Source organism: Grus americana, chromosome 10 (genome assembly GCF_028858705.1).
Source record: "Grus americana isolate bGruAme1 chromosome 10, bGruAme1.mat, whole genome shotgun sequence".
NCBI lineage: Eukaryota > Metazoa > Chordata > Aves > Gruiformes > Gruidae > Grus > Grus americana.
In genome coordinates, this window is record NC_072861.1 from 22,823,725 (window position 1) to 22,841,147 (window position 17,423).

Sequence of the window (17,423 nt, forward strand, 5' to 3'; positions counted from 1 at the left end):
GTATCCCCTTGAAAACAATGGCACGCAACAGACGGCAGCGCAGGTTGTGTATCATGTTACTTGTCACGGCCTTTATCGGTCTGGTGTAACCGGTCACAGTGCGGGGCAGCTCCCGGAGGTCTCTGGGAGATGATCTGTACAGAGGAGAGGAGAGGTGGGCAAGCAGGTGGGTTGCATTTGGCTCTCGGTTAAGCTGATACGTGTGCAGCGAGGCTGGCAGTGGCGTCCCTGAAACCAAGGATGAAGCTGAGACTGGGCACGATGGGCTTGTTGGGGTGGAGGCATGGCCGAGGTGATAACAGCTGCTGGTCCCTTCTTTGAAAAAAAACAACAAACTGAACCAAACAACCCCAAATCTGACACAAATCAACCCAACCCAACCAACACAATCCAACTGAACCAGACCCATCCCAGCCCAACTGAACCCAACCCAATCCAACCAACCCAGCCCAACTGAAACCAACTGAACCAGATGCAACCCAACCCAATCCAACCAACCTAAACCAACCCAGCCCAACTGAACCAGACCCAACCTAACCCAACCCAATCCAACCAACCTAGCCCAAATGAACCCAACCCAACCCAGCCCATCTGAACCAGACCCAACCTAAGCCAACCAACCCAGCCCAACTGAACCAGACCCAACCTAACCCAACCCAACCAACCCAGCCCAGCTGAACCCAACCCAGCCTAACTCAACCCAGCCCAACCAACCCAGCCCATTTGAACCCAGCCCGACCCAGCCCAACTGAACCCGACGCAGCCCAACTGAACCAGACCCAACCTAACCCAACCCAACCAACCCAGCCCAACTGAACCTGGCCCAACCCACCCCAACCCAAGCCAGGAGGGCCCAGCCCAGCACCCAGGCCACCCGAGGAGGCCAGGCCAGGCCAGGCCGTGCAGACACGGGCCATGCGGCCCCGGGGCCGGGCGGGCAGCACCGGGGGGCCCGGGGGAACGGAGCCGCCTCGTCCCGCCCAGGGCCGTGTGCCACCCGCGGCCCGGAACGTCCGTGCGCTGCCGCCGGTTGCCGGGGGGAAGGAGGATAGGGCGCGGCGCTTCCGGTTTCGCTTCCGGAGTCGGCGGCGGGGGCGGAGCGGCGGCGGACGCCCGTGCCCGCCGCGCGCCCGGCAGGGCCCTTCCGGCGACCCGTAGCGGTGCCCCGCGCGCGGCGCGGCCCTCTGCGGCCGGGGGAGCGGGTCCGGGCCCGGTCCGTGCCTTGGGCTCTCCGGGGCCCCATAGGGCGGGGCCGGGGCCGGAGGTCGGGCCGCGGGTTCGCGTCCCCGCGGCCGGGGCAGCTGCGCGGCGGCGGCGCCGGGGATGGGCCGCGGGCCCGGGGCGGGCGGCTGGGCCTCGCGGGGCGGGTGAGGCGGCGGTGGGCGCTGGGGCTGCCCCGCCTCGCCGCCGGCCCGGAGGGGCTGGCCGGGCCCGGGGGGCGGCCGGCCCCGGGGGGGCCGCATGTGCCCCCCGCCGGGCACCGAGGCAGGACGGAGGAGGAGGCGGAGGGAGAGGCCGCCCCGGCGGCGGGGCAGGCCGGCAGGCCCGAGCGGGGCCGGCCCGGTCGTCGGGGCCGCAGTCGGGAGGAGGAGGAGGCGGCGATGGAGGGCCTGGCCGGGTACGTGTACAAGGCGGCGAGCGAGGGGCGAGTGCTGACCCTGGCCGCGTTGCTGCTCAACCGCTCCGAGAGTGACATCAAGTACCTGCTGGGCTACGTCAGCCAGCACGGCGGGCAGCGCTCCACCCCGCTCATCATCGCCGCCCGCAACGGCCACACCAAGGTGGTCCGCCTGCTCCTCGAGCACTACCGCGTGCAGACGCAGCAGACCGGCACCGTCCGCTTCGACGGGTACGTAGAGCATCGGTGTCCGTACCGGCACGGTGGCTCAGGGCCCCGCTGCTGCCCCAGCTGGTGTTGGGGAAGTTGCTTTAGCAGCCATAAAAATGCCTTTGCCCCTCCGAGATCCCACCTGAGACTGCAGACAGAATAATATTCGCCACAGCCCAGAGAGCTCCTCATCGAGTTTCCCCTGGCGAGCAGGTCACCTTGTATTCTCTCTCGGCCTTTCCTGTGAGATCGCTCGCTGCCGCGGGTGGTGACAGACATTGCGTCAGGGTAGGGTGGTACCTGCGTGCCGGGAGCCGGGCGGGTTTACTCATATTGAGGGTTTTTCAGTGTTTGGCCCAGACATCTGAAGGAGCGTCCCTCCTGGCTGCAGGGAGCCAGTGTACGGGATGGCCCAGAGAGAAGCGTGACGTTTTAGGGTGGGAAGGGAGGGAGGGAAGGGGGTGCCTGGCCCTCAGCTGGGCCCTGGCCAGGGCAGCGGGGTGGGTGCTGCTGTTCGGGGAGAAGCCTGGCAGTGATTTCCAGGAACGTGGTCCCTGGGCAGTGTGCTGCCGCAGCAGAAGGAAGGAGGAATGTTTTTAAAATCTCCCAGAGTGCTCGTAAAGTTCTTGCTGGTATATCAGCTTTAAACCTAAGGCTGACTAACTGTGAAGGTGGATTGGTTGTTTGAACAGCTTCAGGTTTTGCAGGTGGCTTGCACAGAGAGGAGAGCTCGTGTCAGATACTGGTGAGAGGGATCATAATGGGTCCCCGCTGGTGTCTTTCATCTGGCTCCTACGTGCTGAGCTGGAGTTATGCCTGTGCAGCTCCACCTGGCCCAGGGAAAGGCTGGCTTGGCTCTTACATGCTGAAAGAAGGGGGAGGAACCAACTTCCTTCTGTGGTTTGGGTTTTTTTTTTTCCTTTCTTTCTTTCTCTTCCAGCCCTTTTTTTCCCAAGCAAAAACTGGTCGAGAATACCTAGGGTGAGGTCTGCCCCAAATTCAGTTAAAGGAAGGGCTGCTGTTGACAGAAAGCTATAGGAAGGGCCGTCAGCCCCCCTCTGCTGCTGAATTTTCTCATGCTGTGCCGTGATGGGCTGGTGATCTGCTTGCCAGAGCCTCTGCCTCGTACAGATTAAAGGAGGTGTTGTCTGAGGCACAATGGGCGCAGTGGGAGTCGCAGCCTGGTGAGGAGAGAGGAGGCTTGTGATCCCGCGTTATTGTATTCTTCGTGAGATAAGGTGGCACGACAGCTCCGCTTGTCTGGGCTCCAGGCGTTTGGCTTGTAAATATATACCTCTAGTGCACCAATAAATTACCTCCTGTTCATTAACAAATGCTAGGCCCCGACTTGGCTCCCATTTTAATATAAAAGTATTTTACTGTGATTATTTACAAAATAAGGAGCTTCTTACTGTGAATAAAGGTGTAGCCATCTCTGCGGGTCAGAGCTCTAAATGGCCTCTGAAATGTTGTCTAGAAGTGTTGGATTTACAGACAGCCACACAACTATTCCCGTTGAACTGCATGAGAGCTTCATAAAATGATAAAAATCACTGTTAAAATTAAGTTGGCGTCTTATGATATTTTATCTTGGGGAAATGTGACTGTTTGGACATATGGAAATAAGATACTTGTCCCTCTGTTGACTTGGGATGTGCCTTGAGTGTGCGTTAACTGCGGTGTGAATGCTGCCTGTTTCTACATTTCAGTGCTACTTCAAAAATCAGGGGAACGGAAAGGACATCAGCCTTTATCTTTGTAGTTACACAACTTGCTGGATTTGGGAATGAAAACAGCTTAAGAAACTGTGATGCTTTGCTAAAGTTAACTGTCCCCTCATTTACAAGTGCCAGCAAGCTGTCTACAAGGCCATGATGTAAAACAGATTTCTGAAACAGTCCGGCTCAGAGGAACTTCTGCTTTTAAATTCTATTTTTTTTTTTTTTTGTATTCCTGGAGTTCCATTTCTGTAACCAGATGGTTGGTCTGGTTTATGGTCTGGTCTCTTGAACAAGAAGTATTGGTGCAGTGGAAGCGGTGGCACTTTTGCAGCTCAGGGAGAGAGAACAAATGAAAGTGATACAAAATTCTTAAGCCAGCTTTGCTGCCAGGGCCGGTGTATTGTATAGCTGCACTGTTATTCGTGTCTGAGTTTGGCTTTTTTGTGTCAATATGTGAATTTTAAGTTTTCTCTCTCTTTCATGTGTCAGTTTCTGGCACAAGGGATCAAAGAAGTGGTAATTCTTGTAACTATTCTTCCCTAGGCTGAGGGCTGGAACTTACAGGTAGGATCTTCAAAGCAGCCCGGGAAGAGCTGGTGCAAAATGTGGCTAAATCCCCTGGCTGCTTTGAAGTTTCAACTTCCAACGCTTCTCCCTTCGGGAGGTCTGTGTGCTTGATAAGTCTCTCATTCTCTTACCTTGGCTATCCCAGTAAGTTCCTTCAAGTACAAAAACAGGGTGGATATAAAATAGTTTTTAACGGCCGGGTATGTACGTGCCTGTTGCATACGGCTTTTAAAGGAGCGTCAGTTTAACCGCTTGTTTCTGTCTTTACGTTTTTTAGCTTTGTCATTGACGGAGCCACAGCTCTCTGGTGTGCAGCAGGAGCCGGCCACTTTGAGGTAGTCAAATTGCTGGTGAGTCACGGCGCCAACGTGAATCACACCACAGTGACCAATTCGACTCCCCTGAGGGCTGCGTGTTTCGATGGCAGGCTGGACATTGTGAAATACCTGGTAGAAAACAATGCCAACATCAGCATTGCCAACAAGTACGACAACACTTGCCTTATGATCGCGGCTTACAAAGGCCACACAGACGTGGTGAGGTACCTCCTCGAGCAGCATGCCGATCCCAACGCCAAAGCCCACTGCGGTGCCACGGCGTTGCATTTCGCGGCCGAAGCCGGCCACTTGGAAATAGTGAGGGAGCTGGTCAAGTGGAAGGCGGCGATGATGGTGAACGGCCATGGGATGACTCCGCTGAAAGTCGCTGCCGAGAGCTGCAAGGCCGATGTTGTAGAGCTGCTGCTCGCTCACGCCGACTGCGATAGGAGAAGTCGGATTGAAGCTCTGGAACTTCTGGGTGCCTCGTTTGCAAATGACAGAGAAAACTATGATATAATGAAGACTTACCACTATTTATATTTAGCGATGCTGGAGAGGTACCGAGACAGCGAGAATATAATAGAGAAAGAAGTTCTTCCACAAATTGAAGCTTATGGAAACAGGACTGAATGCAGGACTCCTCAGGAATTAGAGTCTATTAGGCAGGACAGAGATGCCCTTCACATGGAAGGCCTCATTGTGCGAGAAAGAATTCTAGGCTCGGACAATATCGATGTTTCTCACCCTATTATTTACCGGGGGGCTGTTTATGCAGATAACATGGAGTTTGAACAGTGTATCAAGCTGTGGCTCCACGCGTTGCATCTAAGGCAAAAGGGCAACAGGAACACTCATAAGGACCTCCTGAGGTTTGCTCAAGTCTTTTCTCAGATGATACACTTAAACGAGCCTGTTAAAGCCAAGGACATCGAGAGCGTTCTGAGGTGCAGCGTCTTGGAAATAGAACAAGGCATGTCCCGGATCAAAACCACCCAAGACTCTGACATCCACACAGCCATGGACAACTACGAATGCAACATTTTCACCTTTCTCTACTTGGTCTGCATCTCTACCAAGACCCAGTGCAGTGAAGAGGATCAGTCACGAATCAACAAACAGATTTATAACCTGATTCACCTCGATCCCAGAACTCGGGATGGCTCTAGTTTGCTGCATCACGCCGTCAATTCCAGTACACCGGTTGATGACTTCCACACGAATGATGTCTGCAGCTTTCCTAACGCGCTTGTCACAAAACTCTTGCTAGATTGCGGTGCTGACGTGAACGCTGTGGACAACGAAGGAAATAGTCCGCTCCACATCATTGTCCAGTACCACAGGCCCATCAGTGACTTCTTGACGTTGCATTCCATCATCATTAGCCTGGTGGAGGCTGGTGCTCATACAGACATGACGAATAAGCAGAAGAAAACCCCTCTTGATAAAAGTACAACAGGGGTGTCTGAAATACTCCTTAAAACTCAAATGAAGCTGAGTCTCAAGTGCCTGGCTGCCCGAGCAGTACGGATCTATAACATCAGCTACCAAAACCAGATCCCCAGAACTCTGGAAGAATTTGTGAAGTTTCACTAGGCTACATAAAATCTTTCGTGGTGGTGCTATCCCGGGACAACATCAATTGCAGACAGCAGAATACATATGTATACATGGAATTGTTTTTCTTTATTCTTTTGGTTTTTTTGGGTTCCTCTGGATTTAGTCTGCAGCTTGAGTTCTCATGCAGATCTTAGCGGGGCGGGGGGAAAGCCACATCATTTTCCTGTAGTCAAATCTGATGTTTGAGATTTTGATCATTTCTTTTGATTAAAAGAATCGCTTCATTATCTCTTGGTTTTATTAACAAAACAAAAAGAATCCCATGTAACTTGTGCAGAATGTTCTGTTTCCAATACTCGTCTCCACTTATGATTTGCAGCCGAATGCTTTAGGTAGTTCTTTACAAAGGCAGCTCCGAAAGCCCGTGTCACCGCGCTACCGAGGCGGTAGCTTTGCAAATTTTAAAACCTCTTGGAGCAAGGTGGGAAAGAACAGTTGGAAATTATGTGGTAGTTGGTTAAAAGTGAAATCTCGACATATAGAGCAGTCCATTGCTCTCGTACCTCACCATCTTTTTATGCCTCTGAGTTAATGCTGAAGATGTTGGTAACGTTTTAAATTTTTATTTTTTATTTTTAATTAAATTTTGAACAGCGGTTATCAACAGCTACAGACGTATGGAATGCTCTGTTAGGAAATACAGGTTTAAATTCAGCTATGGTATGTTCATCTAGTAATAGTTGAAATATCAAACTCTTCATTGACACTACTACAGTTAAGTATTGAATAACTTTTGATAAAGGAACTTGCACATTGACCGAAATGAACCAGAGTCATGGTTTCTTTTTATGTAGCTAAGTTGCTCATATATAAAGATCATGCATGGATACCTAGAAAATTGATAGGGTATTTGTGTTTGTGTGTGTCCCAACATTTCAAAATGCTTTTAGCTTTTTTTTTTTCGTTGTTGTTGTTGTTTCAATGATCAACATGCACCTTTTTGACTCAAAGTATGTAAAACTGCACTCTTGGATTCCAAATGCTGTATCTTCCTAATGGAGTAGTCTGTCGCCAAAGAGAGTCTTCCTTTGGAGCGGGATACTGCTTGAAACTGGCTTTTCCAATAAGCGTGGAGTCTGTGCCTCCCTGAATTGGACTTGAGGATTTTTCATGATTTTTACTCCTTTCATTATGAAAATCGCTATGAAACCTGATTTTTAAAAAATTGTCCTATCATAAAATCTCTTATGATAAGCAACTGATTGTATAATAATGCTGTTGCTTGAGAAAGTACTTCTCCTTGGTAGAAGTTGCAGATACTCCGACAGTAAAATGTCACTTGTTTTGACAGGCTACTGAAAACTCTGTTTATTTTAAATGCAGCTTTTTAACCGTCAGATGATGACAGAATGTTCTGTAGGTTTTTTTTAAACAATCTGGGTAGAACTTTAAGGTGAGATTTGGGCACACGTTTCTATTTGTATTACAAATAAATAAACATTGAATGTGGAATTAGCTTGTAACTCTGAATTTTTGTCTAGTGCCAAGCAGAAAAGCGTTGCTTAGATTGTCTGGTACCGAAAGTGCCAGCTGTTGTGTCTCCTTCAAGGGAAAAGCTTTAGAAATACCATCTCTTCGAAGCTGCAAACTTTACTCTGCTAGAAATTTAACTCCTAAACCGAAAAAAATCTGTCCATCAAATCTCATGTAGGTTGGACTATTGTGTTTTAAAAATGTGACTCTCGCAGTCCAATGTCAGGCAAAGCCAAATTCAGCCACCCGAGGCCTTAATGCAACAAGCGGATGTTGTCAGACGGGTGGGAAGGTATTCCTGTTCCTCAAAACTGTTACCCTAAACGTCTTCCTCATGCGTGCCGGGATGTATTCATCTGAAGTCATCAGGAAAGCTGCGGTTTTGTATTTTGCTGAGAATTTACAGTGGCGATTTTTAGCCTGGCTGTTGGAAATGCAAAAAAAAAAAAAATGTTTAAGTTGCTGTGGCTCATTGCAAGAAACGGGGAATGCTTTCAGTCTTCCCATTTTGGGTCTGTGTCCGTTACTGCTAAAGCTCTGAACCTGCAACTCGAACAACTTGAGAACACGCACCAGGTGATGATTATTATTTAGCTAGCAAAATTGCTGGTAGCTGTCTCAGTTAAAATCAACCACTATATGATTCGGTGTGTACACATTACAGAAAAAAAGTCTTCTGTTATACTGTGCCGCGTGCTTCAGACAGAGCTCCGCTGCCTCGCTGTTCCGTTTTACACTTGCACGTTTATAATTCATGATGTGCGTGCAGTTAAAAATGAGAGTGAGTGGTCCTCGAGTCTGACTTGGGGAGTGGGGGACGGAGGGGTGAGGGCTGACCGCTCTCAGCGACTCATCCCGCTTGCTGTATAACAGAGCGTTGGGGGTTGGAAACCGGTACGAGTTGCTGTGTCATTGATGAGGACGGTATTTCCTTGCACTGTTGCTTCTTCTCAGGACCTGTTTTTGACATGGAGTCACCCAAGTGGTGTGTTCTTGTGACGTACCTGTATAAAACCGTTCTTGGAACAAATGTGCATGCTGGAAATATCTGTAGGTAATAATAAGGTGAAGGAAGCTGCTCCTCCCACAATTCTGCTTTTTTAATAAGAAAAAAATGTTATACCAAACCATCTTGTGGAAAAGCTGCTTCCTCCTCCCTTTCCTGTAGCTTTGTTCTGATCCTTTCCTGCTTTTGGCTCCATTACAGGATATTTGCTGAGGTTCTGCTTTGAGGTCCCTGGGATGATTTCAATATGTGAAGACCTGAAGAGAGAAGATGCTGTTACCCAGAAGCAGCAATAAAACTTCTTGTCAGTAGATTGCGAAGCACTTTATAAAAAGGGGGAAGCTCTGTGCTATGGAAGGAGCAGCTGATGCTAGAGCCGCTCCTCTCTCAGGTGTGGTCCCTGGTCTTTGTCCCGGTTCCTGATGAAGACGGGTTCCTGCTTGTCTGCGACCCGGGAGGGTGACGTCATGCACGTGCTGTTCTGCCGCCTTCGATATGGCGAAAAGCTCAGGATAGGAAAAAAAAAATAACCACCGGTGGGTGCCTGTTTCTGCATGCCTGTGGGTGCAGCGAAGTCCATGCCAGCTCCTGGCGTCCTGGGACCTTCCCTTTCCTTAGTCTGGAAATTTCTTTTTCAAGCATTAAAACCTGAAGGAGTGCGCTGGCTTTCTTTGTGGGAGTTATTTAAAGCTCCTGATAAAAATCTCTACAAACCCCACAGATGCTCCTTTCACTGGGAAAAAGGAGCCACGTGACGTCCCCTCTGCCAGGGACGAGACGTGTGTGTGCCCGTAGGTGGTGGTCTGTTATTTATAGAGCTGGCTCGGTGCAGAGAGCTGCTGTTGGACAGCAGACCGCCTTTTAAAAATAAACCTTCCCGAGGCCAGCGCACGCTCGGCGGGATGCAAACCCTTGGCAGACCTGGAGCCTCGGTCCCTCTGTCCGGAGGGATGCGCTCGGGGAGGCGAGCCCAAGCAGAAGGGCAGTGCCACAGCACGCGGCGGGAGCTGCCGCTGGCATTTCACGTGTTTGTCCTTGGGTCGCCTACATTTAAACCGCGGTCCTTAGGTGGTGGTGGTGAGAGCCCTAGCTGGTCCTGGCGTTGAGTAGCTGCATGAAAAGCTGAGTTTTTCACTTACTCTATAGGGTTCTGCATCTGCGGAGGCAAGCTGCTCAGCTCTACGCCAGACCCTCGGCATCGTCAAGCAGGGGAAAGCACTTGGCTTAGTAAAGAAAACTGTTTTCTGAAAGCAAGTCACTTTTATTCTTTTCAGATGACACGACTCAAGTTGGTTGGCAGGGATTGCACGCCACCCTCTCGCTGCTGCTGCGCGGTGCCCTGTGCCAGCCCAGGGTGTGGGGGGGCAGTGGGTCTGCGGGACCCCCTGCCTCCAGCCCCGACCCCCTTTGTCCCCCCCCCTCCCCGCCTCCAGCCCCGACCCCCTGTGTCAGCAGCGCCCCTTTGCTCTGGTCCCCCTGCACTCACAGCAGGGTTTGGGCCCTGGCCGGGGCCGTGCCACCCCGATTAGGACATGTCAAGGTGCAGAATTAATTAATGATTTTATCCGATAGACGGCGGGAACCGTTCCTGTTCAACGGGGTCAGACGGGGCGGGTTAGAAGAGCTCGTTTTAACCAAGCACGAGTGTGAGAGCGTGAACCCAAGTAACCACGTAGAGCAGCTCCGACCGCTTTGCCTGCGCTGTTGTGAGTTCAGCCGCTGTCGGCACAAGCGGCTTTAACCGGGTTCCCGGTAGCCGCAAACCCCCTTTACGTTTTAACCCGCAGACGGAGGAGCGCTGATCCTTTGATACCTGGGTTCGGTAAGGAGCAGCCCTTATATACACCTATATGTATACACAGGCACGGACGCTTTTTTTTAATGCACGCATACATAAGCATATACACACGCACACGTACGTATACACGCACGCACACGTATACATCTGTCTATATATATACATACACACACAGATCCTAGCAGGTGCAGTGTCCCCTGTGACCACAACTTCCCAAAGCTGGAGGCTGGGGATGCTCTTGCTCTCAAATACACACACACCCCCTTATACACGTATACCACACACACTTATATACATACAGATATATGTAAATACACATACACACACAAACACGTATATGTAAATGTACATACACCCCCCCCAAGCTGGTGCACCATCTTGCCTGTAAGCGTGGCTTCCCAAAGCTAGAGGATATATACACACACACAGACATATATATATATATATATTTAGAGAGCGAGAGTACAGAAAAAATATATACATGCATGCGCGTATGTGCTTATACGCAACTCTGGAGCTGGACGGCAGCGGGAGGGCACCCACCCAGGGCACCCACCCCCCCCACATCCCTGCTCCCCACTGAAGGATGCTCCCCAGCCCTTGCTGACCTTCTCTAAAGCCCGGGCAGGGAGGGAGCTGAGCAGCCTCTCGTCGCACAGCACCAAGGGCTGGGATGCTTTGGGACAAAGCCTGGAAATGCAGCCACCTATTTTGTCCTAGCAATAAAAGGTTGGAAAGACGCCGTCAGTGGTCCTCGTGCAGTCTGCCTAGGTGCTTTCAACAGCGGTAAGGAAAGTTGGTTGAGCATGAGGAGGGAGGGAAAAAAAAAAAAGAAATCTGCAAAATTGGGTGTCTTTGGGGCTGTGGGAGTGCTGGCAGTGCCAGTGTTGTCCTGGACTCACGGGGCCCTGAACACCCATCCTGGTACCTGCACCGGGATTTTGGCTCTCCGGGGTAGCCCTGCACCCCAGCCAGACCCCCGGGACAGCTGAGACCTGAACCCACCAGAAATCGTGACATTAACAGCTCCCGTTCAAGGTGAGAATGCCAGCAAGGAAAAAAAAAAAAAATCTTTTTCCCCCCCCCCCCCCCCCCCTCCTGTTTCATACAATGCACGGGGCTGATTCTGCAGCGCACCTTCCTCTGGGCTCACAAAGGCACCCTGGGGCACCGGCCCTGGCCGCTGGTCCCGCCAGACAGCATCCCTTTAAAACCAGGCTGCAAAAAACTTGCATCCCACAATAAATAAGTGGAGGAAAAAGTCAGAGCCCCGTCCTCCTCCTTCCCCGAGCCGTGGACGTGAGCTAGCACAGAATGGGAGTAGAGGCTATTTGTTTTTAAAATACTGTATTTTTAATCCTTAAAAAATACTAGGACAGTATTTAACAAACTTCATTACACATCTGGCGGACATATGCTTTCTTTTCATCCATAAAATTAATATTAGCATAAATAATTCTGTTATGCAAAAAGAAAGATTTTTGTCAAACAGCACTGATCATCCGGTTTCGCGTGACACCAAGTATGTACAATTATAATACATGTGCGGACTGTTGCTGGACACAAGCTCTTCAAAAACTGCTCAGTTTGTAGAAAACACTTCAAACTGGTTTTAGATTTTTTTTTTTTTTAATTTTTTGGATTTTTTTTTTCTCCTTTGCTTAAACAGGTAAATATTTTTAAAATAAGTATGTACAGCTGGACACTGGAGATTTGCATTAAGGTGCTTTAATTTGCTATCATTTGTATTCAGTGCATTAAGAAAAAAAGGCAAATTAAAATCTCCACCCAATTGCTCCGGTTAGCAAATGCAACGCAGTTTGAGAGCCGCGGCCAGCAAAGCCCCGGGGGTTTGCTACAGCTCAGCCTCGGGAATGAGCAATCCGCATTTTTTTTAAAAAATTTTTTTTTTTTAAGGATATTATTTTTTGAAGATTTTCGCAGCCCTGTAGTTTGCCCCAAGTTATGGGGCACGTTGCTTCGGTGGCCCCTCTGTCCCCTGCCACCTCCTTGCAAACCCGGTCTGAAGTTCCTCTCGCTGTGGCACAGGGCCACGAGTTGGGGATTTTTGGGACGTGTAGGGTTTTGGGGTGGTTTTTTTTTTTTTTGCTTTTGGACCTGTTTAGGTGATTTCACACAAAGGGGTGTACTTTCGTCTCCATGCAAACCCGAACTCAGCACCCAAATCCCTCGGCATGGAGGCAAATCTCTGCTCCGTAACCGGCGAGGGGCTGGGAGGGGGCGCGCGGGGCGGGGGGAGCCGGTGGCCCCGGCAGCATCACTCCAGCCCCTGGGTGCTCTGCTCCCGCTCCGCTGCCCGTCTGCGGCTCCCGCTTTTAAAAAATCCAAGCTGCAGGGATTAAAGAGAAACAAAAGAAAACCCCACCATTACCTCAGCTGATTGCTGGGAAGCGTCCGGCTTTTAGTGGGATAGCGCCAGGAGGTTTAGACCCCGAATGCAAATAATATGGAAGAGAAATGAGGTTAGAGGAGCTTTTTTTTTTTTTTTTTTTTTTTTTTTGGTGATTCCTGGTGGTGCCGAGGGGCTCGTGGGGCTGTGGACATGGAGCTGGGTGGGCTGGGGGGGGGTCCCTCCATGCATGGGGGTCTCCACCGAGCCCCCAGCACATCTGGCTTAGGGGCTGCTCACCTTCCAGAGCGCGAGGACGAGCAGGGCCAGGAGCAGGAGACCTCCTAACGTGCTCCCCAGGATGATCCAGATGGGGATCTGTGACTCCTCCGGCTTGGAGATTTCAAACGTTATCTGCAGGGAAAGCACCAAAATACGCTGCTGCCGCTGGGTGCAAGAGCGGGGCAGGCAGGGGATGGGGGGGATGGCACGATGGTGGGGGTGCTGAGCACCCCCCTGCTTTGGGAGGGTGCTGGAGCTGCGGGTGGGAGGCGGCCCACCCCCCCCCCACCGGCAATACGGCTCAGGCTTTCCCTGCTGAATCCGGTGGTGCCGGGACCGGAGCTTCCCGGCTCCGACCACAGCTGCACCGAGCTGCCCTGGGCTCTGCGGGAGGCTCAGCGCTGGTCGCTCCAGCCCTCCTGCCAGCCACGAGGGTTTTCCCGCTGGGATCAGAGCAGGGTGTTGCAGCATCCCCAAAGCTGCTGGGTCCGTGTGTGTGACCGTCCTGCCCGGGGGCTCACCTGGCGGCTGGGGTCCTCCTCGTGGAAGATGAAGGGGCTCCCGAAGCGTCGCTGGAGAGCGGCGTTCGTGGTGAGCTTCAGTGACTTGAACTTCAGCTGCGCAAAGAGATGCTGGACATGAGCATCGGACACGGAGGAGAGGACCCAGTGCCCCGACCGGGTGCCCCCCCCCCCCGTGGCTTTGCTCCCCACCTCCCCCCAGCTTTGCATCCGTGCCGGGGATGCTGCATCCGTGGGGGAGCACGATGCAGGGCAGGTAGGGGCTGTGGTTAAGTTACAGCAAACAGGACTGCTTGGGGTGAAACTCCCCACAATGAGGTGCTGTGCAGGCCGGCGGGTGCATGCACCAATAAAATAAGTGGGGTTTGAAAACAAAAAAATCACCCCACACATGCCTGGGCTTCCTGGGAGGGAAGGCAATTGTAGGAGAGGGAAAAAAAAAAAACCCAAACCAAACCACCTCACGTTTTGTGGTATGAGAGCTCCTTTGGGGGATTTCTCCTCAAAAGCCATGTGTCTGCTTTGGGAGGACTTACTGCTTTCAGAGACTTCATCCACAGATTGCCACGCAAGTGCAAGTTCATCTCCTCGTTGGGGGCTAATTTCACATTGCAGTCGATGGAAATGACGTCAGAGTTGCTGTGGTTCTGCAAGGGGAGAAGTTCGTGGTGTGGGAGCGTCGCTGCTGAGAAGGGGATAACCCCCCCCCCACCCCGGGCCTTTCCCCTGGCACACACCGAGGGGAGCGAGATCCAAACCCCGGCGGAGGGGCCGCGTGCCCATCCTCCCCCGTGGCCGTGGGGCATCCCCATCCCGGGGGCTTTCTCACCGGTTTGGTGACCGGGACCAGGGACCAGGATCAGGCCCGTGAAGGCACGTACCAGGTGGGGGGTGTGGGAGAGGTCCTCCTCGGCAGGCGTCCTCCGGTAGTCAGTGGTGTTTCCCCAGATGTCGCAGGTAGTGTTCTCCTGCGGGAGAGGGCGATCAGCTCCAAGCACGGGGATGGGGACCACGGCGGCCACCTCCCCGCATCCTGCTCATCACTCGTGCTGGTGGAAACAGGACGTCCCGGCACCACCCCCCCCCCCAGGCTTTGCTGGTGCTGGGGGGCTGAGCTGGGATCGCTGTGGGATGCAGCTGCCACTGCTGCTCCGCGAGGCTGGAGGAGATCCTGGCCCAAAAGGAGCCTGGCATCCTACTTTAACCAGTTCCTGTGGTTTGTGCCTCTCCCCCACAACAATGAGCCTGGCAGAGAGCCCCATCCGGGATGGGGTGTGCTGGGGTGTCGCAGGGACTTTGCTGGAGCTGGCAATACAAAATGTCCCCATCGAGACCAAATCCACCCGTAAACACGCTGTCTCCTGTGCCGGGGTCTTTCCATCACCGGCACGTGAACCCCGCACGGCCGCAGGGGCGGCGGGAGGCTCGGGATGCCCCGGGATCTGCTCCCAGCCCTCCCACCGCTGTTACGGGCACTCAAGTGCAGTTCGCCCCACGCACAGCGAATGCTTTCAGGACCCTCAAGAATTCGTTGCATGCTGGAGGGAGGTCTAGCTCAGAGAAATATTTGAACTAAACCCTTTGGCCGCTACCATTTTCCACGTTTCCAGCCAAGCAAATGCAAAAGGCAGAAGCCCCGGCACGAGCCAAACCCGTCCGAGCAGGTGTGAGCATGGGGGGGTGTTTGCAAAAGAACCCGCCGTGGGGTGTCTCCATCCCCACCCCTGGCGCAGGGGGGACCCACATGTGCTTAATGGGGATGAACCCCCCCCCCCCCGCCTCCTACCTGGTCCGCCATGAATTCGGTCAGGAGCAGGAGGCGGTTGCCCGCGCGGGTGGCCACGGGGACGGTGATCTTGATGGTCATCCCCTCCACGGGGAAGAAGCCCAGGTTCTGTAGCTGCGAGGGCAGAGGACAGGGATGTGCCCAGGGTGCCAGAGTCCCACGGGATGGGGATGAACAGGGTGACCATGGCACATCCCACCTCTGGGATGGAGTTTGGGGGGTCCCTCAGCCAGTTTAACCCCCCCTTCTTACCTTAAAGGTGCAACGAAAGGGGGGGCCGATGCTGTCGTATCTCTCCAGGGAGCTGTTCGACCTGATTTCGTAGTGGTCCAGGCTTGATGACCTGTCGTGATGGAGGAGAACAAGTCGTGAGGAGGGCTCAGAGCAAACAGAGCATGAAGCAGCCCCCAGCATCAGGCTGGGCAGCCCCAGCAGATTCCCTAAAGAGAAGACTTTTGGTCTGTCTGGCCCCATTTTGGATGGAAACCATCGCCTGGCTCCACTTTGTGCAAAAAAAAGACAGGGGATTGTCACGCCATTCTGCTTCTGCAGTATTTTCCCTTTCTTTGTCAAATTTTTCTCACCTTTTTAATATAACAGAAACATCCAAGACCCTGGTCAGCGGTTTGAATGTCGCGTAAATCAGAGGTGAATCACGTTTCGCAGCTGGAGAGGAGGGGAAGGAGCCAGGAGCATCCGATGGGTGCCCGTGGGAGCCCGGTCGGGAGCACCCATCAGGTGATGGGATGCATGCTCACCGGCATCATGACACTCAGCATGTGGCCCAAACCCCCCAAAACTCTTTGAAATTATTTCCCCCTTTTTTCTCCCTAAGGTGCCCAAGTTTGAATTTTTTTGTGCCGTTACTTTTCCTCCAAGTTGTCCCTTCTCCCCTAAGGGCAATTCTGAGATTTGTTAAATTGGGAATTCCCCTGCTCCCCATAAATTGTAAGTATTAAAGCGGTTTTATTTTCAGTGCCCCGCTGCCTCTAGTGTAAAAAAAAAAAAAAAAATGACTGAAGGTCTTCAAAATCTGCTAAGAATTACAGCAAGCGGTGCCAGGGAATGTGCTTCTGGGGTCCACATTTTTTTCTTATAGTCGGGTTAATAAATTATCATCCGTGCCTTAGCTCCCTGCTCTCCTTGGACCGAGGACTCTCTGCTCTAGTTACTATTGCTGCCCAAACCCTTCCACACGCGTCCCTCAGCTGAGCTTCTGGTGAGATGATTTTTTTTAGTGGGATGGCTACCGGCCCAGACACTGGCTAGTAGCACATGTTATGAACATTATTACCTACTATAAGTACTTTTTCCCCTTAAAAAAAAATTGCCCTCACACATATTTAATAAGACCTGAGCATTTAAACGCTATGAATGCACAGCACCTCGTTGCTTCTTGCTGTTGATTTTTATAAGGACCCACTGAGCGTGATGTGCAGCACCGAGGAATCATCGCAGACTGATTTTTATGGTTCCTTCAGCCCCTTTTCTAAACCAAACCCAAATCCCCCAAATTAAAGCCCAGTTTACACGGGGCTCTGTTTGAACGCAGCTCCCTTGAGGCCAGCACTGATTTTCCCGAAGGACGCCCTGCAAGCCGTGTCCCCCCCCAAAAGCTGCGTCCCCTTCCCAAACATGCACCTGGTGAAGAGCAGGTCGGCTTCATACTTCAGGTGAAAATTCAGGTGGGCGAAGTTGTCCTCCTTGGTGCTCTCCTTCTCCTCGCTGTCGCTGAAACGGCAGCGGGGCAAGCAGGGGGTGAGGCAGGAGCCGACTCCCCTCTGAATTTTTTTTGGGGGGGGTCAGAGGTTGCAGGTGGGGAACGGCTGAAATTTTGCTTTTTTTTGGCCAAAGTGTAAAGAAAAGCAATTTTATTCTGTAACTTTTATTAGCCCAAGGCCATAAAAGTAGATCATTTGGAGAGAGCAGCCTTAAAGCAGCGTAGCAGCCCCAGCAGAGCGAATCCGCTGAATGATGAAAATGAAAAATATCCTCATGAGATTTCAGTTAGCTGTCAGAAAATTTTACCTGTGAAGGGTAATTGAGCAAGGAGAATTTTGCAAAGCTGTTAGGAGATATTTTTCCTGGGAGTATTTGCAGTTGTGAAGGCGGGTAAGAAAGCAGCAGTGGCCCAGACCCTTTCTGCTCAGCGCA

The 17,423-nt window shown here is 52.0% G+C and overlaps 2 protein-coding genes across 5 annotated transcripts in view; one reads left to right on the forward strand and one right to left on the reverse strand.

Annotated features, from left to right (window-relative positions):
* The first annotated feature begins 1,073 nt into the window (after positions 1 to 1,073).
* Positions 1,074 to 7,521, forward strand: FEM1B (fem-1 homolog B). Its single transcript, XM_054836352.1, has 2 exons — positions 1,074 to 1,849; positions 4,394 to 7,521. The coding sequence occupies exons 1-2, from the start codon at positions 1,602 to 1,604 to the stop codon at positions 6,027 to 6,029; spliced, it is 1,884 nt and encodes a 627-aa protein (XP_054692327.1). The 5' UTR covers positions 1,074 to 1,601; the 3' UTR covers positions 6,030 to 7,521.
* Positions 7,522 to 8,759: 1,238 nt separating this feature from the next.
* Positions 8,760 to 17,423, reverse strand: part of ITGA11 (integrin subunit alpha 11) — a 51,549-nt gene continuing 42,885 nt past the window's right edge. For 2 of the 4 annotated variants that reach the window (XM_054836349.1, XM_054836348.1), the window contains exons 23-31: positions 16,911 to 17,000; positions 15,522 to 15,612; positions 15,270 to 15,383; positions 14,365 to 14,451; positions 14,020 to 14,130; positions 13,484 to 13,579; positions 12,981 to 13,094; positions 10,939 to 11,046; positions 8,760 to 8,789 (exon numbers count right to left, since the gene is read on the reverse strand). In XM_054836349.1, coding sequence (XP_054692324.1) covers positions 8,775 to 8,789; positions 10,939 to 11,046; positions 12,981 to 13,094; positions 13,484 to 13,579; positions 14,020 to 14,130; positions 14,365 to 14,451; positions 15,270 to 15,383; positions 15,522 to 15,612; positions 16,911 to 17,000 — 826 coding nt within the window. In that variant the 3' untranslated portion in view covers positions 8,760 to 8,774. Of the gene's footprint in view, positions 8,790 to 10,938; positions 11,047 to 11,556; positions 12,681 to 12,980; positions 13,095 to 13,483; positions 13,580 to 14,019; positions 14,131 to 14,364; positions 14,452 to 15,269; positions 15,384 to 15,521; positions 15,613 to 16,910; positions 17,001 to 17,423 lie in introns of those variants that run through there. The other 2 variants (XM_054836350.1, XM_054836351.1) reach the window with 2 other exon arrangements.

Excerpts from the sequence above, each read along its gene's own strand:
- FEM1B (XM_054836352.1), top strand. The coding sequence starts at position 1,602 with ATGGAGGGCCTGGCCGGGTACGTGTACAAGGCGGCGAGCGAGGGGCGA. Across the intron at positions 1,850-4,393 it reads GGCACCGTCCGCTTCGACGG|CTTTGTCATTGACGGAGCCA; the intron begins GTACGTAGAGCA and ends TACGTTTTTTAG.